Source organism: Podarcis melisellensis (genome assembly GCF_964234715.1).
Source record: "Podarcis melisellensis genome assembly, chromosome: 10".
Taxonomy (NCBI): Eukaryota; Metazoa; Chordata; class Lepidosauria; order Squamata; family Lacertidae; genus Podarcis; species Podarcis melisellensis.
In genome coordinates, this window is record NC_138542.1 from 52577464 (window position 1) to 52602696 (window position 25233).

The 25233-nt window shown below is 45.4% G+C and overlaps 2 protein-coding genes and 1 long non-coding RNA gene across 4 annotated transcripts in view; all 3 read left to right on the forward strand.

Moving 5' to 3' along the window:
- PAH (phenylalanine hydroxylase) overlaps positions 1 to 457 on the forward strand; it is a 38739-nt gene extending 38282 nt beyond the window's left edge. For both annotated transcript variants that reach the window (XM_081928357.1, XM_081928356.1), the window contains exon 13: positions 222 to 457. In XM_081928357.1, the coding sequence (XP_081784483.1) occupies positions 222 to 265 (44 nt within the window). In that variant the 3' untranslated portion in view covers positions 266 to 457. The remainder of the gene's footprint in view (positions 1 to 221) is intronic.
- A 62-nt stretch (positions 458 to 519) lies between these two features.
- LOC309379354 lies at positions 520 to 1839 on the forward strand. Its single transcript, XR_014172429.1, has 2 exons — positions 520 to 757; positions 1124 to 1839. It is a non-coding gene; the product is annotated as an uncharacterized lncRNA (long non-coding RNA).
- A 4911-nt stretch (positions 1840 to 6750) lies between these two features.
- Positions 6751 to 22992, forward strand: LOC309379383 (tyrosine 3-monooxygenase-like). The gene is made up of 12 exons (XM_081928498.1): positions 6751 to 6887; positions 7911 to 8085; positions 10461 to 10549; positions 10790 to 10857; positions 11250 to 11300; positions 13197 to 13342; positions 15173 to 15308; positions 16013 to 16082; positions 17415 to 17471; positions 18218 to 18313; positions 21517 to 21650; positions 22358 to 22992. The coding sequence occupies exons 1-12, from the start codon at positions 6756 to 6758 to the stop codon at positions 22515 to 22517; spliced, it is 1314 nt and encodes a 437-aa protein (XP_081784624.1). The 5' UTR covers positions 6751 to 6755; the 3' UTR covers positions 22518 to 22992.
- Positions 22993 to 25233: the final 2241 nt, after the last annotated feature.

Here is a 25233-nt window from a genome sequence, read left to right on the forward strand (position 1 = left end):
CTGTTCATCAGAGGCTGGCTTCTGCAGAGTGCAGGATTTGGGCTGAGGAGACCAAGATTCAAATCTATGCACAGCCACCTGTGTCACTGAGTCTACCTGGTGCCATTGAGGTGATAAAATGGGAATGACTCCATGTACACATTCTATTGTGCTCTATGGATGAAGGGGTGGATATAAAACTGTAGCAAAACAGAAGACTGACTTCCTTCATTTCTTTGCAGATGAGTTGGGACTTCTTTGCAACGCTCTCCAGAAGATCAAGTGAAGATGCTCTCAGATGCCTTTTGATGGCTCCAAGAGCCATGGGGGACGGGGGACGGTACTGGACAGTGAAACAAATATCAAACTTTTAAAAAACAAATGAAGAAAGTCTACCGATAACTAATAGCATGCAGAAATGTGATGCATATTTAATGTGCTTGTCATCGCAGTTATAATAAAGGCAGGTGATAGTTTAGATGTCTGTAATCTCCATTTATATCATATGGCACATGCAAAAGGTCTCAGCAACTGCAAAAATCCACAGCAGATTTCATGGGGGGGGGGGTTGGCTCTTTAAGAGAAATGGGAAGAGCTCTGAGATAGGGTGGGACAACCTAGGAGAGGATCTGAGCAGGATAGGGGAGGTGAAACTGGGACCCTAAGAAGTGTCTGAGCCTGGGGAGGGGGCCAGTGGTCTAGGGAGCGGAGAGCTGGCTCCAGTGGCTGAGTGGGTTAACAGAAGAATTTTTCCACCCTGTGCCATTGGACACCCCTAGTGCATAAGAACATAAGGTAACCAACCAAGATGCCTGTGGGAAGCCTGGAACTAGAATTCAAGCAAAAGAACATTCTCCCCTCCTGTGGTTTCCAGTGACTGGTTTTCAGAAGCGTTGCTGCCTCCAAGAGTGGTATCTATAGCCAGATATCTTCTGCTGTGGGGCCACCCCTGGTGCCTCCTCCTAGGAGTGAGGGTCCCTCTGCTCCAGGGGAGGCAACTGAGAGTAGATCAGATGTTGAGCTGGCAGGGACAAACTTCACAGACTCAACCACTTGGAAGGAAATCCTGTGTGCTTCCCCACTCCCAGGACTCTGGCCACTTGCCACACTATCAGCTGCACCCACTCTGCTCTTCAAATGGAAGTTGCAGAGGGCATGTTGCTTGTTGGATCATCAGCATCTTAGCATGCACTTAGTCAGGCTATATCTCTTATGTACCTACTGCATCTTATAACTTGTGCCTCCCTGTGGACCAATCTGATTTATACATTAAAGTCTTGGATGGAAACTCAGCTGGGAATTCAAGTGCATCTTTTGGCAGTGAAGGCCCAGACATATCCTGCCCAAAGTCCTTTGTTTTGTTGTTTAGGGTGCCACCCATCTTCATCCAGGAGTTCACACGCAAAGCATGGTGGGGGCTGTTCTCCAAATTTATTTTCCTCCGTCCACCTTCAGAGCCAGGATGCCTGTGAATGCCAGTGATTGGGAATCGCATGTGGGCAGAGCACTGTTGCGCTCATGGCCTGTCTGTGGGCTTTCTAAGGGCATCGGCTCAGCCGCAGTGAGAGCAGGATGCTGGACTAAATGGGCTTCTGTCCCGACTCAGCAGGCTCTTCCTGTGTCCTTAACCTGTACGCAGCTTCATGCAATTTATTTTTCTTCTTTGAAATGACAGTCAATAAATTGCTAGGTAATACATAGCCATAGCCTCACCGGCAACTTTTATTTCTCTCAGCTTTTTCTTTTTTAATTACTTGGCGTTCTTGTTTGTTTATATCGTCGTTTAAAGCTGTTTGCAATGATATGCTAAAGGTGATTATGTGATTTTGAACCATCAATAAATTACAATTTTTAAAAACCCACGATGCATTAGAGATGGTTGGCTCTTCCTGTTCAGTTCCTGTTTGTGCTGTTTCAGTCTCTCCTACATTAACACCCCCCACACCCACCCACACGCACATGTCAACATTTCATTGGATGCTAGGATCCTCCCAGAGGAGCGGTGCAAATAGCTTCCCTCCATGAATGAGTTGTTGGAGATGAAGGAGCAGAAAAGCATGGGTGCAGTGCAGCTGCCCCCTTTAAATCAAGTAAATCAAGAAAAATACTTAACTAACTGAGGTTCTTCCCCCCAACATGAAGCCTGCCACCCAACCCGTGGCTTAGTGTGGGGGGTGCAGGGGGGCCCGGCCGCACCGGGCGCAACATCTGGGGGTTAGGGTTAGGGGGCGCAAATCCACGGGTTAGGGGGTGCAAATTACTTGCCTTGCCCCGGGTGCTGACAACCCACGCTACGCCACTGCCCCCAACATAAATCCTGGCTGCACCCCTGCATCCAAGATTCCAAGGGCTTGGACTAGATGACCCTCGTGGTCCCTTCCAATCATTCCATGATTCTGTAAAACCCTGCACATGTCACTCTCGGGGGCAGCTGCTTCCCTTGGATTCTCCCTAGACAGGAAGGCACAGCGGAAGCCAAAGAGATCTGAGCTCAGTGGGGAGAGCAGGTCTCTCCAGGACAGCCACCAACTTCCCCCTACCGGGGGGCAGAGGAAGAGCCTCTGCGCCTAAAATCAGTTTCCAGTAGTTCTTTTAAACGGCCTCTTGAGAGCTAAAAACTGAGCATCGGGGAGTGTTATGACGATTCCACAACTGGGGGCGGGGGGGGGGAGGCAACGCTTTGAAGTCTGGATGTTGTTGGAAAATATCCCCCCCCCCCCGTTTGCATAATACAATTGCAGTGAGTAATCGTAGCTATCGAGGGGACTCAAAGCCAAGGTGTGTGTGTGTGTGCGCGCGGGGGGGGGGAAATGGAACAGATTTCACTGGGCAGGATCCAGCCTAAATCAAAGGCTTTAAAGAGACGGAGAGCACCCTCTGGGTGCCTACCTGGGAGTAAGCCCTACTGAACTCAGTGGGACTGACTTCTAATTAGACATGGTCCTGTTAAGCTGCAACTCACTTTCTAGGAGCTCCTTCCGCGGAAATTCCCGGGAGACATGGTGGTGCTGAACTTGGGTCGATCCGCGCCCCTGGTGTGTAAAGCTGTAGCACGGAAGACAAGAGACATTGAGGGACTCTTGATTTGAGCGAAAGCTTGGGGATATCCGAAGATATCAGCTATATTATATCTCGGGGGACAAGGCTATTGCAGCAAAATAAGCACTTAGTTCATTAGATGGTTTGGGAGACGCGATAATTCGCATTTCAGGATTGCAGTTTACTTGCATTTCCTGGACCAACTCTCGTCTCTGGCGCAAATGGCCACTTTCCCCAAAACCTCAGGGTCTGGAGCCCCGCTGGTGCGGGCATGGAATTTAAGATTCTGCGATAGAAGATCCTTCCTCGGTCTTTTGATCGATGACACGCGTACCGATTTCATTGCGGAGATCACTTTCCCAATGCTGGACTCTTCCTGGACGACCCTTATTTCATCTATTTAGTTTAAACGATTTTTATAGCACTTTTCACTTACAAAAGGAATACCAAAGCGGTTCGCACCCTAATAAAAACATAGACAATATCCAAGGAAAAGTCAACAATAAGCAATAAAATCAACAGTAAAATGTCATTAACCCCACCCCACGTCTAAGCGTTATGAGTTTTCGTTAAAAAAATATCGGAGGCGCTCATGCTATAACATCTAACGTTATCCATGATGGCTGTATTCCACAATTACTATTAGGCATTTTAGTGGCTCACAGATCGCACTCTGTGAAGATAAGACTGAAAGCTGTTTTTATTGTATTTTATTGTTATTTTCATGGCATAAAACCTCACTGTCAAGGATCACCGAAGCAGATCTCGATAGGAATAAAATAATACACACCACTGCAAGAAATAAAAATATACCATCGGGGTTTTTGTTTGCTTGTTTAATTTAGAACTGACGTCTTCTAAAAACAAAATACCGCTTTGTCTCCGTCTCTCTCCCCACTATCTAGCTTTCAAAATAAACCCAGCTTACTTTTTTTTAAAAAAGACAAAATGTCACAGATTCTTTCCATAGCTTTTCTGCTAAAAATGACCAGCTACATCGTGCCTGAGTTCTAAGTTAAAAGTGGCTGGTTTTATCACCAACAAAGCAGTAGGGCTGAACTAAAAAACCCCTCTTACATTTCAGCTAAAGGAGTCTCGTCGCTAACTCTTATATATGCAGTACATTTATACCCCCCCTTTCCTCGAACAAGCTCAATGCGGCATTCACGCTTCTCCCCCTCCCCACTTTACCTTCACAACGACCCCGTGAGGTAGGTTAGGCTGAAGGACAGTGACCGGCCTTAAGTCATCTGTGCGCTTCATGGCTGCGTGGGAATTCGAACCCTGGTCTCTCAGATCCTAGTCCAGCCCTCAAACCATCAACACCCACGCCATTTAGCTTTATTTCTTTGTCTTTTTAGCAGACAAAAAACAACACCCCCCCAATACTTTCATTCGGTCTTCGAGTCAGCCCCAGTTAGAGGTATTTATATCCCGCTGGTGATATATTTGCCCATCCCTAGCTTAATTGTAGGTGCCTATATAGTTTAAAAATATGATAAATAGATTTTTTTAAAAAAGATTTTTCAGAATGACTCCATCCGGCTTGATCCCGGAGGTTAACAACCGGCCACGAGACGAAAACTAGCGTCACCTCACATCGGGGTAGCTGGAATATATACCAGCTTGGCATGAATCTGTACTGGGTTTTTAGGAGGCAGTTTCAGCACCTCGGACAGGAACTGTCTAACGAAGAAGCATCCACATTGATTGCTATCTATATCTATGTCGCATTGCTCTTGCATTACAGGGCTAGATGACCCTCGGCATCCCTTCCAACTCTATGATTCACACACACACACACACACACACACACACACACACGATTTCATTGTCCATTTCTTCGCAATGTTAAGAAAGAACGAAACTGGGAGGACAGGATGAACAGCTTTTAAACAGAACAAAACAAGGAATAATTCCGCTGCTGCCCCGCTCTCTATCCAAACTCATTGAGCTAAACGGAGGTAATATATGCCAGTCCGTTTTTACGCCGCAAACCTTTCGTTTGTGGTTGGGTTTCAAGTGAGAAGATTTAAAATAAAGGACGGATTTTTATTTTTTTAACCCTCCCATCAGACTCCTTCTCTCACATCCAGCATTATCGTTCCAGCCACTGATTTTCCAAAAATCAGGATAAAAAAGTCCGATAGCAGCAGCAGCAGCAGCAGCAGTAGAAGTCATTTACATTTCCCCTAAATACGTATGGTGTTTGTTTGGGGGCACCTGGCGCTAGGAGAAGCGCCCTCTGCTTTACTGGCAGTACTTTGGAGAGCAGATCTTTATTTTTCAATGGCCAGGGAATCTGCCTTCTTCTTCTTCTTCTCCTCCTCCTCCTCCTCCTCCTCCTCCTCCTCCTCCTCCTCCTCCTCCTTCTTCTTCTTCTTCTTCTTCCCCTCCGTTGTCTCCCGAGACGGATGCCAACTGATTATATTTATTTATACACTGCCTTTTTCCCTGATAGGGACTCAAGGCTGCGTACCTTCTCTCCCACGTCAGGTGAGCGACCAATGCAGTACAAAAGATTTCGCAAATGCACAGCTGCCATCCAAGCCGGACTTCCTTCCTCACAAGGCAACACACAATTGCAGATCCATACCGAGTGTAGGGTGCGTGTGTGGACCTTGGAGGTTCAGAAGTTTATTATAGTTTAACGGACTCCGTTGTTTTCAGATGCCTGTTTAGTTTGACGGGCTTTATACACGAATCGACCAATTAATTAATTTCTATTCAGTTTATCAGTCCCTTGAACATAAAGCATGACATAAAATCAGCGAAACACACTGCAATAAAACACTACCTAAATCTATATCGTTACATCTATAACCAAGAGACGCGCGTGGTTCTCCTTCTTCCCCATTTTATCCTCACAATAGCCCTATGAAGTAGACTGGGAGGAGAGACACAAACTGGCCACCCAATGAGCTTCATAGCTGAGTCGTGATTTGAACCCAAATCCTAGCCGGAGTCTATAACCAAGCCACCATACTTCTGGCTCTTTGTCGTATTTTATAATTCGACTGATAGTCCTTATCTTATGTTCTGAATAGGTAATCTGTACAGATGGAGGGCAGGTTATAAACACTTTTAATAACACATACATACTAGTCAATAATCCATTTATTTATATCCCCCATTTCCCTGGAAATATATCTGTGCTCAGGGCGTTTTTTAAAACCAAAAAACCACAAACAGTTGTACAACAAGGAAACCTAATACAAATCTAGAACCAACAACTAAAAAGAAACAATGCACAATTTAACAGACATTTTAGCAATTTAACACCCGTCAACATTAAAGCGAGCATAAAGCTCCCCAATCGGTAAGGTCAAAATATCCAGTCGAGGGGGGAACTCGCCCTGCATTGAATGATAATATTTATTAAGGTGCTGCTCGGAGTACCTTCCCAAGTTGGTCCCCCCTACAATTATCCTGGTGGGACTGGCCACACGTGAGCAGAGACTCCGCCGTCTCTCGCCCCTCTGGGTTACAAGAGCCCACGTCCCAAGTGCTGAAAGACAAGCCCCAGCCGTCGTGGGCAGATTTCCCTCTCCCCACGAACAGCTCCTCGATTGCTTGCCAAGCTGAGCCAGGTGCGTAAAGGCGCTGCCGCCGCCATTCCTGGAAGGCGAAGTGGGCTCTCCGCCTCCTTCCAGAAAGAGCCAAGACTGCTTTGCCTCGACTGAAAAGCTGACGCAGGACAGACCCGCACGAACCTAGACGAGGAGTTGCCCTCGAGGATGGAGCCGTCGACCAAGAAAGAAGCTTCTGCGGGGGAAAGAGAGGCTGGGGAAAAAGCCACACTGACCCTAACCTTCGCCCTCCGCAACGGGAGAAAAGCTGGCATTTCCAGGGCGGCCAAAGTGTTCGAGGTACATCTCTTTATCACATTGATAAGGAGCTTGAGAGTTTTATTCGTCCCCATTTTTAGCCTGCCTTGTTAAGCTGAGATTGGCTGAAAGTCCGGAGGTGGCCTTCAAAGCTGAGTGGGGATTTGCACCCTTGCCTGTTTTCATCCTACAAAACTCTGATTTCTTTCTTTCTTTTAAAAAAGTGCTTTATATACAGGTTCGTGAGGCTTATTTTGATATTGATTTCCTTTTTTTTCATTAGAAAGCAATGAAAATGTTTTTAAAATCTTAGCAATGGAAAAATAATAAATAAATGTCTGTAGGGGGCAGCGTATTAGTTTTCAGTGATCATCACCAACACGATTCATTTTTTTAATGAGTAAACTCCCAGCACGTTTGCCCAAAACTGTGCATCAAATGTTAATTTGGAGCAGGGTGATAAAGAGATAATTAGCAACATGCCCTGCCAATGATTGTGGTAGAGGAATATTTGCATATGAGTTATGAGCCTCAATAACATAAGAAGATTCCTGCTGGACCAGTCCAAGCAGGACCCCTCTTTTCCAGCACACACACAGTGACCAGCCAGTTACCTCTGGGAAGCCCACTAACAGGAGCCGAGAGCTACAGTCCTTGCCCCACTGGTGGTTCCCTGCAACTGGTACTCTGAGGCTTACTGCCTCTGACAGTGGGTGCGGAACATGGCCATTAGGGCTAGTGGCCACACTTTTAATGGTGCTTTTGTTAGAGCTGCAATTCCATGTGCACTTAAATGGGCACCAATCTTACTCAAATACAATGCAACTTAACTTCCCAAGTAGAGATGCATAAAATTGTGTAGCACAGTTTCCGGTTAAACAAAAGGTTTGGTTCCAGATTGCTCTGGGAAGGAGGGGAAGTCGAATTCGTATTTTATTACTTTTATTTGCTTGCTACTTTTGTTGATTTGCTTGTTACTTTTGTGAACAACCCTGTGCATTGCAATTGGACACACACACACACACACACACACACTACATGCTTATGTGGGACTGCCTTCTACAGGTGTTCGATACTAAAATATCTCACCTTGAAACCAGACCAGCTAAAGTATCTAGAAACACTGCAGATGACCTTGAATTTTTTGTGAGATGTGAAGTTCCTAACTGCGAGGTCAGCAGCCTCACTAACTCCTTAAAGAGGGTGGCGGAGGATGTGAAAGCCAGCCAAGAAGAAAGAGGTAAGCAATCTGTTGGGCTTCTGCCTCACTTTTCCATATAGACACATAAACATTTTTTTTAATCAGTAGTGCCATATTCATAAGGGTTTATTAAGCTGTAATACCAAAAATAACCAAGCCTGTTTTATGATTGCTGAAGACTTGGGTTTGGGAATCCTTCACCCCTCCAGGAGTGATCATCCCTGGCCAGCAAATCTGGGGGGTTCCACAGGTGTATCTGGGGTGGTCCATCTAAATTATATGAGCTGCAGCGACTCCAGCTCTTGTTCAACCCCTACATGATGTAGGTATCATGTACTCAGAGGCGTCTTTCCTATTGGGCTTACTGGCACCTTGCACCATGGCTCTGGCCTCTCAGGGGTACCCCAGCGAGTGGGGGAGCTGTGCCGCTTTGCCGGTGGCCTCCCCTTTCCCTGCACCAGCCAACAGCGATCCCTGCAGAGGCTTAGGATGGAAGCTGTGCCCAGCCAACTATATGGCTGGTTGGCGTGTGGCGCTCTCTCTCTCTGTCGCCCACCCTGTGGGAAGAGAGAGGCAGCTGATGATGGGGGGGGGGAGGAAGCGGAGTGCAAGGAGGAGGAGGAAGGAAGGAAGGAAGGAAGAAGAGAGGTCTCCCCGACCTGCCCCCTTTCTTCCTCCAGCTGAGGATCCTCCACACTGGGTTTGCCGCCCTGTTTGCAGGATCCCCTTGCCTGTCCTGTTTAGCTACATCTAGCCCGAGTCGTGAGTAGCAGCAGCTGCTGTCCTGGTTTCTCTCTCTCCCTGGAATCGTGCTCTGTGTTTAATGTTATGGGCAACTCTATTCTGGGGAAGGGAAGCCTCCTCCCTTCACTTTTCAAGCCCTGCGAAAAATATCACCACCATTATTATTACTACTACTACTACTACTGCCCTCCACCCATAGATATCAGGGCTGCTCACAGCCTGAAACTATGGTATTAAGCACATGCTAAAAACTAGAACAAAGGCAAACCAAACCAAGTCAGCAACCCTCATTCTCCCTTATTTGTGAAACAACCCTGTTAATTGCCTATCCAACTAAAAAAAAAAAAGATCAATGCAAGCTAAAAAGCATTGCAGGGAGTTGGGTTAGATGACCCGCAGGGTCACTTCCAATTCTACGTTTTGCTGAAAAACACACACGCACAACCCAACTATGGTCCCCCTGCAGTCCTTGCCCCAAGCAACAGTGTGTGAGACTTGCTCCCCAGAAAGTGTGCCTTGTCTTGCTACCTGTGGTTTTTGGTCTCTCGTCAGCTCCTTCCTCCCAATCTATTCATATTCCTTTCTCCCTAATCTCCAATATTACATTTTTCTCTGGTTGAGACTTAAAACAGAAAGCCCTAATTCCCAACTGTGTTTCTTGCTGCAATCCTAATGTCTACTCAGAAGTAAGGTCCTATTAGATTCAGCAGGGCTTACTCTCAGGTAAGTGCAGTTAGGGCTGCAGCCTTTGTGACCCAAGTTTTGGGTCCTTTTTAGGTTCAGGATGTCACTGCTTTACACCTCCCCCCCCCCCACAATATTTGAAAACGTCGGCTTTGTACTTAAACACAAATTGGCTGGGAACTTCATTTTCTGTGACTTTAATAATTTATTTAAAGAACAACAAGCTGGTGATTGCTTTAACTTTTAGATATGTGGTGATTTGAAACATGAGGATGAATTAGAAGAACTGCTGAGTCTTGAATGAGTTTTGCTTTGGAATTGAGAACTTCATTAGATTTTCTTCTGCCTTTTCATTTTATTTTGTTCTAAGGGACGTGGGTGGCGCTGTGGGTAAAACCTCAGCGCCTAGGACTTGCCGATCGCATGGTCGGCGGTTCGAATCCCCGCAGCGAGGTGCACTCCTGTCGTTCGGTCCCAGCGCCTGCCAACCTAGCAGTTCGAAAGCACCTCTGGGTGCAAGTAGATAAATAGGGACCGCTTACCAGCGGGAAGGTAAACGGCGTTCCGTGTGCTGCGCTGGCTCACCAGATGCAGCTTGTCACACTGGCCACGTGACCCGGAAGTGTCTGCAGACAGCGCTGGCTCCCGGCCTATAGAGTGAGATGAGCGCACAACACTAGAGTCTGGTAAGACTGGCCCGTATAGGCAGGGGTACCTTTACCTTTACTTTAAGGGCTTGTTAGAGATAATGTGTAAGTGATTTCAAATCTGATTTCATTTACACATTATCTCTAACAAGCCCTTAGAACAAAATAAAATGAAAAGCTCCAAAAAAAAAGGTCAACAACTTTGGGGAACCTTTCCTAAAAAAGGTCAAAAACTCTAGAAAGGGGGGGCGCTGGAGGGATTTTTGCACCACAGTGCTGGATATGCTTAAGATAGCCCTGCATGCACTCACGATCTGTGGTTTACTCCCTCGGCTGCAGCACCATGGTTCCCAAAGAAAATACGAGACCTTGACAACTGCCATCATCTGATCACCAAATTTCACCCTGATCTGGATTATGACCATCCGGTGAGTTATTTAGACCTGGTGGTAACTGAGTGCTGCCCAGTTCATAAGCTCTATGATTTGCAGATCTAACTGGACAGTTGCTAACTTCATTTGTCCTCTTCCATGAAGCCTTTCTTTACTATCTCAACCATTATCAGAACTACTGTACATTCATACGCTAAGAATTTGGATCTCATTATATTATGTTTTTTGGCTATTCTACTTACTGCAGTGAAGTGTTGTCTCTCAATCCAATTTTAGGGATACACTGATGCTGAATACAGGAAGCGAAGGGCTTTTATTGCAGACCTGGCCTTCAATTTCAGACAGTAAGTGCACAATAAAACAAAACAAAAGCAATAACCATTCTCTCATTTTTCTTCACCGCTCACACATTCATGCAGTTGTAGTATAATTTTCTGCAGACTTCTGTAGCCTCCTCTGTTGGAAAACAGGAAGAAAAGGGAGAACTTCTAAAAGATAGTGAACGTCTGTAGTTATTTTAAGGAATATTTTGGCTTATATTATTATTAACAATAACAACATATATTAAAATTATCTGGGGTGCGGCTTACCTAGGCCCACCAATATTTTATTCAAATCGGTAGCTCTGTCCCTGATCAACAAACAATGGGCTTCAGGGACACTTTCTAGAAGATCCTTGGTATTGCCTATATTTGTAGCATGTAAGGGACTTCTAATCACATGTGCTCTTTTACAGGGGTGACCCATTGCCAAGAGTTGAGTACACAGCCCAGGAAACAGCTACATGGTAAGTGCCTGGTGTCACAAGGACCCACAAAAACCGTAGAACATGTGGGGTAAGGTGAGAACGTAAAATGGCTCCTTCCCACCTTTCCATTCTCCAGCATGGAAAATAATAGTGGTACCTCGAACCATATGCAACACGGCACATCTGATTCCAACATCGGAAGCAGAGGCCCCTCTCCAGCCGCCCCCTCAAAGAGAGATTCATACAAGGGAGAGGGCCTTTTGAGTGGTGGCCCCTTTTTATAGAATGCCTATCCCAGTGAGGCTGCCTGCTCGATACTAGCAGGAACATCCTTTGGGTCCCAGGTTAGGACATGCCTCTTATTCCAAGGTTTTGAGGGAATACAGTAGTACCTCGGGTTAAGAACTTAATTCATTCTGGAGGTCCGTTCTTAACCTGAAACTGTTCTTAACCTGAGGTACCACTTCAGCTAATGGGGCCTCCCACTAGCTGTTCTCACCACCACGCAATTTCTGTTCTCATCCTGAAGCAAAGTTCTTAACCCAAGGCACTATTTCTGGGTTAGCAGAGTCTGTAACCTGAAGTGTCTGTAACCCAAGGTACCACTGCATGATGATCCTGCTTATTGCCATTTCTCGGTGGAGGATGTTATTGTAGTAAGTCATCAATGGAGTCAACTCCTAGGGGCTGTGGGGGCTTCAACCCCCACAATAAAATATTAGAGGGGGCCAGGCCTTCACAAAGTTGATGGGCATTCCCATTTAAATGGTGTGTGTGCAATGCATCATCTGATTGATTATGTGGGGCGGAGCTTACCTCGGCCCCCCACAATATTTTATTCAAATTGGCATCCCTGTAAGAATTTCACCCTTCATAGCAACACTTGAGCAGCTGAGGGAGGGAGGGAGGGAGAGAGAGAGAGAGAGAGAGAGAGAGAGAGAGAGAGAGAGAGAAATACAATACAAACAGGAAAAGGTTATTGGCTTAGTCAGCATTTCCAAGAATGACCTCAATTTTCATAAAACAATGTTTACAAATGTGTGAGAGCCCCAGAGCTGAATAAAAACCTACTTCCACAAGGCTCCATGCCATTGCATGATTATTATATGCTCTCTTTCCAACAACTAAACATGTTTCTTCCCTTTAAAGACAGTTACTTTAATCATCCCTGACTGCTGGCCCTGCTCGCTGGGGCTGAGTTGGAGTCCAGCAATATCTGGAGTGCAACAGGTTCCTCATATCTGCTTTACATGGCAAATCATTTTCCATGTTCCATGTGGTGAACACCATGAAATACCAGTAGCAAATGTCCAGTACATGTCCATTTGGTGCCCCAATTGTTCCAGGAGGGCAATCAAGATGATCAAGGGTCTGGAAACCAAGCCGTATGAGGAATGGTTGAGGGAGCTGGGTATGTTTAGCCTGGAAAAGAGGAGAGTGAAAGGAGATATGACAGCCACCTTCAAATATCTTAAGGGCTGTCATGTGGAAGATGGAGCAATCTTGTTTTCTCCTGCTCTGGAGGGTAAGACCCAAACCAATGGCTTCAAATTACAAGAAAGGAGATTCCAACTAAACATCAGTAAGAACTTTTTGACAGTAAGAGCTGTTCAACAGTAGAATGGACTCCCTCAGGAGGTGGTGGACTCTCCTTCCTTGGAGGTTTTTAAACAAAGGTTGGATGGCCATCTGTCATGAATGCTTTAGTTGAGATTCCTGCATTCAGGGAGCAGGCACATTGCATTGCCTCCAGAGCTGAGGGGGCCCAGGGCCACACAATGTCACCACACCATGTGTGCATGCCCTGCAACATATGCACATGATGTCAACATGCCCCGCAGCCCTGTGGCTGTTATGAGAAAAGTGTGGTGTATCATTTAAAATATGCTGTTTGCAAAGAGGTCTGTTGTAAGCTAACACCCCTATTGTTTTCAGGAGAGAAGTCTACCAGAAGCTAAGCAGTCTTTATCCCACTCATGCCTGCCACCAATATCTGGAGACCTTTCATCAGCTGGAAAAATACTGTGGGTATCAAGCGGACCATATCCCTCAGCTGCAGGATGTCTCTTCTTTTCTAACAGGTAAGGAGGTATGGCACTAGGACTGATGCCAAGTAAGGGTGTTCTTATGAGTGGCAGAAGTGAAGTCTGGAAATGGGGGGTTTGTAATGGGGCACACCCAACAATTGTTCAGAATTGGCTCAAGCTCATTTCAGAGCCAAATCCAAAACTGAGGTGGGATGAGTTCACTTATCACATCCTCCACCTCCTAAAATATGGCAGCTGGTTTCCATGCATCACCCTAAAAGTCCATTCACCCCCATTTTGGGTGGGCGGCTTTGTGGGCGGCAAACTGGCAAACTGACCTATCACAGGCCGGATCGTAGTCCTGCTGCCAAATGGGCCAATGGCGGCAGGAGTTAGTGGGTGTTCTCTTGGGCACAGGACCAACCGACCAATTGCAGCCCTTGGTGTTGTGCCCAGGGGAAGTTTAAATGCCTGGCCAGCATGGCCTTGTGGTCTTCCTGTTGCTGTGCCAGTTCTCCCACCATCCGTCCCTCAGATTAGGGCTTTTCATGGATGGTTCAACCTTGCTATGGACAATCTCGGTCGCCTAATTTTTCAGGGACTGGGCAGGAATTCCCCCCACTTGGCTAATTGGCACCACCACTTGGGTTTTCACCTACCTCATAGCAATCGTCACAATTTTGTATGGAGGATAGGCATTGGGTAAGCATAGTCGTGGCTGGAGGGGAGGTTGTAGCCTCTGTTTGCCCCTCCATGGTTAAGGGTATCCTGTTAAAGGGATCCAGAAGGAGTGGCTCCTGCCCAATGCCCAGATGGAGGCTAGGGCCGTACCACTCCTCCAATAGGGACAGCTTGGGGATGCCCCAATTTGACGTAGGTCATAGGGCATCCCTCCCCCCAGCTTCACCCTTAGAAACACTCCCAGTGGATGAGCGGGAGTAACATGTGCAGTTGCTTACCACAATGCCTATGGCCAAACCTCACATGTGTAACCAATAAAGTTGTGGCCTTATTTGATCCCAAACCAATATGCTGTATGGTGTCTAGTTATTTATACCTTGGGGAACAGGGTGGTCACGGGGCCCCGATACACAATATGGCAACTGGTTTTGTACTACCTTGGTACAAAACTGAAGGATGGATTTCCAAGTCATTAAAGAGAGAGAGAGAGAATATTGTGTTTCTGGAATGCATCTATCCAGATACTAGACATGATTTTATTCCAAGGAACGAAAACCTATAGCCAAAAAGGGAAAACAATTTTATGTAGCTGTATTTGGAGGCTAAGAGTAGAAATTTGTTCCTGTAAGTTCCTTTAGGGCAACTGGTCATGAATTTCCTTTCAACTCTCTTTGGGTTTCCAGGAGATGTTAAGCATTCAGTCCAAGTGAGCCCCCTGCCCACCTCCCCTGTTCTTTATTGCAGCCCAACTTTTATTGGAGAGCCATAAATCACAAGTAAAAGTTTTTACAAGTTACTCTTCTTACTAAATCCTTCTCCCTTCCTCTACCCCAGCCCACCAACTCTTGAGATATCCATGTTTAAGAACGTGACTGTGTGTCGTGTGTGTGTGTGTTGTTGTAGTTACAATTTTATATTACACAATTTTGCAAGTTGCTTGCGAATAATTATTAACCTGAGAAGGTTACAGAATCATTTAGTGAGAAGAACGCATGAGCTAAGCATTCCACAGCTAGAGTGGAGAGCCTTGTCAGAGGAAGGTAAAGACATGTCATGGCATGATGTCCATGGCATGATGGCATTCATGAAAACTGAGTAATGCATGACAGGTTGCATTAAGTGATTTGGATACAAGAAAAAAAAATGCCTATTTCCACCACAACCCTATTCCGAATTTTATTCCTCCTTTAATTTTCCTTGCAGAAAGAACTGGCTTCAAGCTGAGGCCAGCTGCAGGGCTTCTCTCACCTCGGGATTTCCTTGCTAGCCTGGCATTCCGTGTCTTTCAGACAACCCAATACATCAGGCACTCGTCTTCTCCAATGCATTCCCCAGAACCGTGAGTAGGAGTTGGGTGATCATGTAGTCATTCTCAGGTAGTGGCCAGGGAGGCCAGCAGTGGCTCTGTAGAAGCTGGTTCAGTACTTCCATATAGCACAATATTTCTGTTCCGCTAGGATTGGGGGTTGTGAAGACTCTTTCTCAGAGAGCTGCTGGGAGCAGGAAAAGGTTATAGGAAGTCTTCAAGATTCTCACTCCGTTTGGCATGAGCATAGTTTTGACTGTCAGCATCAATCTATTATGATCTGTTCACACGCAACACCCTTCTCTGGCCACACAGTAACTTCTATTATCCATCTCTCCCCACCTCCCACCCCGCCCACCATCCGTATTTTATTACGTTCCACTGGCTTTCAGATCTTGAGATCAGGATCCAACATCAGCATTTGAGATGCCAAATTCCTGTTTCGTTAGAAGTTGCATAAATGTGTCTGAGGTTCAAACTTCACTTGGCATTGATCACATGCAGTCCCCTCCCCCAATTTCTTTCTTTCCTTCTTTCTTTCTTTCTTCAAGAGGACTAAGAAAGGAACAGTCCACTAAAGCCACTGTCACTATCTTCTGTTGTGTTGTGGAGTTTAAAGAGGCATTTTAGGTACATTCTCTGGATTGAGATGTGGAAATCTAAGGATTGGGTGGTAGACGCAAGGGACACATCTTATGACTCTTAAAAAACAGCAGCACATGTTTTCGTTTTCACAGTGATTGCTGTCACGAACTGCTGGGCCACGTTCCCATGTTAGCTGACAAGGAATTTGCCCAGTTCTCTCAGGTAACGTTTCTGTTGTTCTGACAGGGAAAGGTCCTTTGGCTTGGTGGAAGGGCATATGTTTTATATGCAGGAAGTCACCTGCCCCAGGTATCTCCAGTCAAAAGGAACAGGAAGCAAACAACAAGGAAAGTCTGAGACCTTGCAGAGCCTCAGCAAGTCAGAGTAGATAACACTGGGCCAGGTGGACAAATAGTCTGATATACAGGAGTCTCCTATATAAGATTGTCCTCAATCTAGAGGGCGGGGAACTTGGGGTCCTCTAAATGTAGGTGCACCCCAGATCCTTTCAGTGCTTGCCATCATGGCCAATGGTCAGGAATGACCCCCGTTCTGTAGAATCATTTATGCCAGATAGGAAACCACTGGACTTGCTACCTAATTCCATCCACCCAAAGCAGAATGAGTTACAGGCTTCACTTAGGTGGGATGTATTATATAGGAGGGATGGCATGCAGTAGCCTCCAAGACTCGAAAAGAAGGGAACAATGTAGATATTAGACCTATTTTTATGGGACCAGGGTCTGGAGAGCTCTCAACCTCAAGTGTGAGGAGGTTGCACAGTTCCTTGGTCTGGCCAAAAAGCTCCATTCAACCCTGAGTGTTCACTTCAACTCCAAATTATAGTAGGGGGCCAAATTATTTGATCCATCCATTTTCAAAGGTTTCAGGGGTTGGATGAGCCAGAAAAGGCATCCTGGAATTGTCTGTGCTCCTCAGGGGCATGCCAATTTAAAGGAGGGAAAATAGGTTGGAGATTCATCTGATAGATATGTGGCAGAGGGTTAGAGATGGCCTTTATTTTACCTAAAAAACCTCCAAAAACCTTTGCTTCAAGTAGTGTCAGAGTTGCACTAACAAGAGCATTACTTCCTCCTTGAGAATGGACAAATGGTAATGACGCTACTCAACATGACATAGTTTTGCTAGGTTTCATTAAGGTGGATATGGGTCAAGTTTTTTCTATTCTGTGTTCTGCTGAGCATGGTTGGATTACATCACTTTTTAAGTGCAAACGATTTGGTTCCTAGTTCTGTGCTGATGTTGCCAGATGTGTCTCAAATCACATGGGTGTGGACCAGGAAAGACTATTTCATACTAGAAATTTATGTATCCTGCACACTTGGCTAAACTATAATCCAAATATGCAGCATTAGCTCTGAATTTATTGTTATTATTATTAACCTACATGATATACTAGATTAAACTGGGGGAAATTACAGATGTTTGTCCTTAAGCTAAGGATCATACCTTCAGTTTAATAATAATTCACGGAAAAGGACTGTATGTTCTCATAAACCAGCCTTTCAATAAATATATTGATCCTTGATCTAGGATATTGGATTAGCTTCTCTTGGAGCATCTGATGCTGATATAGAAAAACTGTCAACAGTGAGTATATATATATGTTTATGTATTTTCATACTGCAGGTATAATACCAAAGGCTCAAAATATAAGCTATTTCAAGCTCCCCTAGAAAATGCTCAGTGGTTGGTTTTTATTTTTATTTATTTTGTTTTTTTAATGCCAGGACATTTGGGTGTCTTGAGGTAGAAAACGCAAATTGCATCCTCTTCATGGAGATTACACACACACACAATTATTCCCAAACAAACCCAGATGGCATCCTGATTTGTGTACACAAAGTTTGTGTGATTCTTGCAATGTGATATAGTCACGTTCCAGCACAGGGGTAGCCAATGTGTTGCCCTCTGAGTATTCTTGGATTCCAACTCCCACCAGCCCCAGCCAGCACGGACAATGGTCAGGGATGATGGGAATTGTAGTCCAACAAGATATGGAGGGCACAGCATTGGCTACCTGTCTTCTAGCATGAGAAACAGAACCCAAGGTGGGTCTAGCAGATGCTTACCCTCAACTTCCTCACCCCAAAGGACTAAGTTTTGTTTGTCTCAACAGCCACCATTTTGTTTGGCATTGTGGGGAAATCAAAATGGTCGCCAGCAGGCAGCTGCCTTTGAGGAGCAACGTTAACGCAGATAAATAAATTTGCAACCTAATGCAGTGTATTTCCAGGGACATAGTGACTACATACAATCACAGGATAACCTGGGGGGGGCTGGGACTTCTCAGAGGAGTTATCATAGTCTACTCCATTCCTCTTTGTATTTACCAGCTCTACTGGTTTACTGTTGAGTTTGGACTCTGCAAACAAAATGGAACTATTAAAGCCTATGGAGCAGGTCTCCTGTCCTCCTATGGGGAGCTGATGGTAAGTTTGTTTCCCCCTCTCTCCAAGTATTATTTTAACATTAGATAAACTTACAAGCTGACATCACTAGAGGGCAGCATTACGCCTAATGTTCATGTGCTTCATTTTAAAATGAATCTGTCCCTCATGTTTCTAATAAATGGTGAAGCTACCAAGTCGCCAGCAGAGTGTAATAAAATGATGAGGTCAGGATATTGAAAACATTGCTGTGGCGTGTGTGTGTCCCCCCTCCTCAACTGTTGTTTCTATTACATTTATATACTGTTTACAAGCCAAAATGGCTTCTAAACAGTTTGCAACTATAAAATCAATTATAAAACCTATACATTCTTTTAAAAGCACAATAAAACAGTTCCACTACTGCATCAAAACATCCCTAGTTCTAAAAACTATAACCCTAAAATAGTTAAAAACAATTAAAACAATAAGATCAGAAGGTGATGTTCCAGGGGAATGCTGATCCAAGCAGGTGTGTCTTCAAAAGCCGGTGGAATGCCAATACTGATTAGGGTGCCCCAATCATTTCTGATTGCAGTGCTGCTTTCCTGCACCAGGGCCCAACACTGTAGACGGAAATGCACAGTGGTGAGTGGTGACCATTGGAACTGATAGAGCAGAAAGGCAGGCCAACAGGAGGTGGAGTCAGAGTCAATGATAAGCAGAGTCTGAACCAATGGAAGGCAGAGCCAACTAATTCTAGTTTTGTCTCCATCCTCCTGCTGAGTACTGCAACACTGGGGCATTTTGGGATTCAGTGCAAAGGCACATTTTAAAGGCTTTACAACCTCTATTTCCACACTTTTCTTTGCTGCTTGTTTTGCATGACCTGAACCTGGACCGTGGCTTCCAGGGTCCAACATCATCTCATAAAAATGCCAGGCAGCTGCCACTGCAATTGCCCCAAACGGCCCAGAATGATGTTATATTGCTCTGGGGCATTGTGGGCAATTATAATGGCAGAGTCTGGCACTCACTTGGTAAGCCAACCCACCAACTCCCTGTGCAGTGTAAAGAACAGCCACCTGCTGAAATATGAGGAGGGGGACAGTAACTGTTAGAAATCCTGCTCCATGACTGCAGTCATGGGATTTTTGTCTATCACATGACGGTATATGTTTGCCCTGCTTATACCCTCTTTGGACTCACCCTGTGGAAGTCAGAGCACCTTTCTGGTCCAGCAATCTACTCACTATGTAATTATGTCTCTCTGCAAAGCTATCAAAAGATGGCTTTCAAAATATGTATTTGTTTTAAGCAGTGGATACCATGTGCTTTTAATTGACAGCTCTTGTTTTGGTTTTGTAGCCGAATCCTTAAGGCAAACTTCAACCCTATTTTTCAACCATCACTTGGCCTAGAAACCTAGCTTTGCCTTTCAAAATAGGAGGTGAGATCTATCTATGCGACGATATTCAAATCCCCAACTAGCATGAAAGAGTTTGCCTGCTGGCCAACCTTACGTTTTCTGAGCTATAGAATCCACCCGAGACCCCTGAGTTTTGCACTGTAATTTTACTGTATTGTCAGCTGTTCTGCATTAAATCAAATGAATTTCATGTTAACACCCCGGCTGGAGTCTAGCCTACATACAGTAAAATGTAATGGCCCATACATCACAATTGGCAGAGCTCACCCCTTGGCATGCTTCGTTTGCAGAAAAAACAGGGCTCCCTTAGCTCCCTACAGGTCACCTCGGGTCATCTGATCATTTTAAAGCAGAACTTCCCACAGCAAAGAAGGAAGGGCTCTGCTTGAAAACTCACGCCTGAGGTTCTGAAACCTTTCAGCTGGGTTTCCCAAGGCCTGAAACACAATATATCTGCGTGTTTTTACTGATGCATCTGGTTTAGATTGAATGAGGACTCTCACAGGAATCTCCCACATACAGTGCACTGCTAATCAAGCAACTAGAGTCTTGGGTCCCCTTTAAAAAAAAAAATTGTGTCCTTTGGGTCAAAGCAGTTTTTTCTCCTCTAGTTCTTACACCATCTTTGGAAGAAATGGCAAGTAGAGGTAAAGGCAAATAAAGAGCTTGGGTGATTTAGAATACAAAGAGCAGAGTTTTACCCAAATTCAAGATCATGCAAGAGTCAGTGTGGTGTAGTGTTTAAGAGCAGTGGACTCGTAATCTGGTGAACCGGGTTAGATTCCCCGCTCCTCCACATGTAGCTGCTGGGTGACCTTGGGCTAGTCACACTTCTCTGAAGTCTCTCAGCCCCACTCACCTCACAGAGTGTTTCTTGTGGGGGAGGAAGGGAAAGGAGATTGTTAGCCGCTTTGAGACTCCTTAGGGTAGTGATAAAGCGGGATATCAAATCCAAACTCCTCCTCCTCCTCCTCCTCCTCCTCTTCCTCCTCTTCTTCCTCTTCCTCTTCCTCTTCTTCATGTTGGGATTTGCCCTTATCACTACTGCCAGGCAGCCCTTCTCCCAACCTATCACTAACCCCCTTTCCTTTCTTTCCTCCAAGCCCACATGGTAGTGGCAGGGCAGTAGCAATGGAAGGACTCTCTGGAGGCTTCTGCATGAGGCCTCCTTGGCTTCTAAGGACATGGCAGCCATAGTATCCCAGGCACTGGGAACCCTGGGAAATGCAGTTCCCCAGAGCTCCCAAGACCTGCTGCTAGTGTCCTACTGCCATCAGCTTAGTTAAGAGGAAGGGAACGAGAAGCAGAGTTAAGCAGTTCTTGACAGGAATAGGGGGGCTTGGGGAAGGGAGTTGTTCACATCCCTTTGCACCCATGATGACAACATTGGTAGCACATCTAATTCAGTCACAGCACGACTAATCCAATTTCAGAGCTGAGCTTTTTTTGTAAAGAAAAGGAAAAGCAGCAATTATTTCCACTTTAGGGAGAAAACATTTTGCTCATCCCAGTCCCAAGCCACACAATGAGGAGTTCATTCATCATTAGAAATATACAAACTTGAAGTGTAGATATGAAATTGCCTCCAAAGGTTAAATAATCCAGGTGAACAGGTCATGTGATTGAAGTTGAGGGAAACACTGATATTTGATGGGGAGGGACAACTCTCCCCTCTTTACTAAAGTTAAACATTGTCACACACACCCCTTTGAAGCCCCATAGATTGCTTTCTTCCTCCCCACACCCGTTTGCTTTGGTTGCTACCCCCTCCTTGCATTCTAAGCCTACATCTTTGACATTTCTGAACATGAACACTGTCACTTTTCTTTGCAAATAGTATGCCTTGTCAAAGAAGCCACAGTACAAACCCTTTGACACAGACGCGATGGCCGTCCAGCCTTACCAGGACCAGTCCTTCCAGCCTGTCTACTTTGTAGCAGAACACTTTGAAGACATGAAGTCTCAGCTCCAGTAAGTATGGCAATGGCACTCATTCAAAGCAGATATAGCCCATCACTAAGTGAGGATGATTTGGCCTTCAGAACATGCACAGACCTCAGAACGTGCACGGAGTCATGCACAGACCTCAGAACGTGTTGTTGTCCTTTAGGAATTCTTAACTTGGCATGTGTGTGTTGTGGAGTGAGGGTACACAGGGACAAAGCATCACCCCTTATTTCACAGCACTCTCTTGGGGGTCTTATTTCCTAGTTTTCTGCATGCCAAAGAAGTTGATTCTTTTTCTTCTGGGAAGAACCCACTAAATAAGCCGGGCGAGCTTCTCTGGGGAGAGCATTCCACAAATGAGAAGCCACCGCAGAAAGGGCCCGTTCTTGTGTTGCCACCCTTCAGACTTCTTATGGAGGGGGGAGGGACATAGAAAAGGAGCTCAGATGACCAGAGGCGGTCCTTAAGATCTTGAGGTCTTGAGCTGTGTTATATGGGGATGTCTCCAGGCACAGGGAATGCACCAACAATTGGAAGGATCATCTCCATACAGAACTTTTACTTGGTAAACATTAAGGCCACAGTTTATTTATGAGACCCTGCTGTATTTAATTTTCCAGTGGTGCCAATCATAAAACTGGAAAAGAACACACTTTTCTCCAGACCCTATAAAATGCATGCACTTGTAAAACGTAAAAACTCATATTTTGATCATTTTTCCCCCTCTACAGAAAATACACCGTTAAGATCAAGAAACCTTTTATTCTTCATTATAACCCCTTTACCTGCAATGTCGAGGTTCTTGACTCACCACAGAAAGTGAAGGAAATTGTTACCCACTTGAAAGAAGAACTGAAAACTCTCTGCCATGCCTTTGAAAAGCTTTCGTAAAACAGTTGGCCTAAGCTATCACAGTTATAAGATACTATTTAGAGAAATGTGATTTACAGTGCATTTGTAGTCGTTGATGGTTCCTCGGTCAAAGAGAAAATGTATTAGTTAGTATTCTTAGTAAGGTAAGGTAAAGGTAAAGGGACCCCTGACCATTAGGTCCAGTCGTGGCCGACTCTGGGGTTGCGGCGCTCATCTCGCTTTATTGGCCGAGGGAGCCGGCGTACAGCTTCCAGGTCATGTGGCCAGCATGACTAAGCCACTTCTGGCGAACCAGAGCAGAGCACGGAAACGCCATTTACCTTCCCGCCAGAGCAGTACGTATTTATCTACTTGCACTTTGACGTGCTTTCGAACTGCTAGGTTGGCAGGAGCAGGGACCGAGCAATGGGAGCTCACCCCGTCGCAGGGATTCGAACCGCCGACCTTCTGATCAGCAAGCCCTAGGCTCTGTGGTTTAACCCACAGCGCCACCAGCATATTCTTAGTCAATCTGTAATAAAACATGGCTTGTGAAAGTGATAATCAGGGTGGGGAGAGTCCCCTGAGTATTAAGATTGCCAATTCCATCCTAGAGAGTGTGTGCTTGTATCAATACATTTGTTTCCAAACACAGCTTGGATTCATTCATATTTTAGATGCACCCCTAAAAAATATAAAAGCAATACAGAAGCATATGTACTTGGGCTGGTCTCTGCCTCTCCACCTAGCCTACCTCAGAAGGTTGCTATGACGATAAAATGGGGGAAGGGAGGACCACGTACATCACCTTGGGCTCCTTTGAGGAAAAGTGGGATAGAAATGTAAACAACAATAACAACAGAGAGAGTTTGCTTATATCAAGTCAAACCATTGGTCCATCTAGCTCAAAGTTGTCTACATGGACTGGCAGCAGATCACCAAGATCTCAGCCAGAACTTGTTGGAGATTGAGCAGAGGACCTTTTGTAGGCACATCAGATGCTCTGCAGTGGCTACAGACAAGCCACTTGTGTGCCATACTGCTTGTGGCTTCTTTGGTGTAATCCTGCTGTAATTCCTGGCTCAAAACACAGACTGCACATACACTATACCTTTGAAGCACGTTCAAAACACATCTCATCTCCTCATAGAATCCTGGGAATCGTAGTTAAGTTTTGTTGGGAATTGTAACTGTGAGGGATAAACTACAGTGCCCAGAAATCCATCTCTCTCTCTCTCTCTCTCTCTCTCTCTCTCTCTCTCTCTCTGTGTGTGTGTGTGTGTGTGTGTGATTTCAATGTGCTTTAAAGATATAGGATGTCTGCAACCACAGCCTCATGTGAGACTGCACTTATTTTGGATGGCTGCTCATGCAGACAAAGACACCTCTTTGATTAGGCAGCATGTTCCACAATTGTGCATATTATATTTTGGCATCCTGGTGATAATTCTGCTTTGTCCACAAGATGGAACTGTAACATCAACATTCATCCTCTCTACCTCCTCCCAAACTGGAAATAAGACATTCTTTTGCTCCTCCTGTGTCATTTTCCAGTTATGACTAGGAGAGGTTCAACTTGGATTACTGAGTGAAAGGGAAGTGGGGTAGTATTTGTCCCCCCCCCCCCGCTTTTCTGCATGAAAAATAAGAGTCCGGTTCTCCTTAAGGCTGGCCCCATTAAGCTGTGCCTCTGGACTCCCCTAACTGTTTGCATCCTGGAAGAAAAAGAGAAAGAAAGCTGGACGGGGAGAGGAAAACTGAAGCCAAGACGCATCAGTTTAGTGAGCTATGGATCTTTGATTGGTGGGAATGGCGATGCAAATAATACTGAACTTTACCGGTGCCACTTTATACCACCTGACTTCATTGTGTGACAATAAAACAGGTGATCATTCTACCCTGTCTTAGCAATATACCAAATGATCTGAAAACTTGATATTGAAAGAAGTGCATGAGAGACCACATAGGAGTGATCTGTTAGACCAGGCGGGAGCAGACTTCAGGTTTGTACATCCACTGGGCTTTTTATTAGAACCTAGAGGTTCATCAATCAGGGGCAAAACAGTGGCACAGGATGCAGAACAAAGGAATGTGTCTTTTTTTGCATTTCTGTAACAGAGCGCCCACTCCTGGGCTTCACAACGGAAGCAATACACATGACTATCTAAAGGCAGGCAGGCAGGCAGGCTGTAAGACCAATAGGTCCAGGGTCTAAAACAGATGGGGAACCTTTCTCAGTCCAGGGTCTACGTTCCCTGCTTGACAACTTTCTGGGAGCTGCATGGCAGTGGTGGGCAGAGCCAAAGGCAGGAACGGGAGCGGCAACAGATGTGAAATGTATCTTCCTACAGTAGACTAGTTCCTCCAAACACCTCTGTCCACAATGTGCACAAGCAAAGGGCATAATCAGAGCCGAAGTGAGGAAAAGAGGAGGTGCAAACTAGAATCTGAGAGGGGTGTGGCCTGGGGGAGAGTCCTAGGGGCCAGATGGAGGGGTGCAGAGGGCCGCATTTGGCCTTTAGGCTTGAGGTTTCCTACCCAGGTCTAAAAGTACCACTGGTATACCTTCTGCTGTTTATTTCAGTGAAGGAAAGTAAGGAACTGATTTTTGCGTCAGAATGCACATTTGAATGCTCTTCCACATAAAAAAAACCTTTCCCACACAGATAAAACATCCCCTATCAGGGACACAATGCCAGAGCAGTCCTTCTTGATGTGCCATCTTTTCCCAGACGGGCATTTCTGACATGGGGAA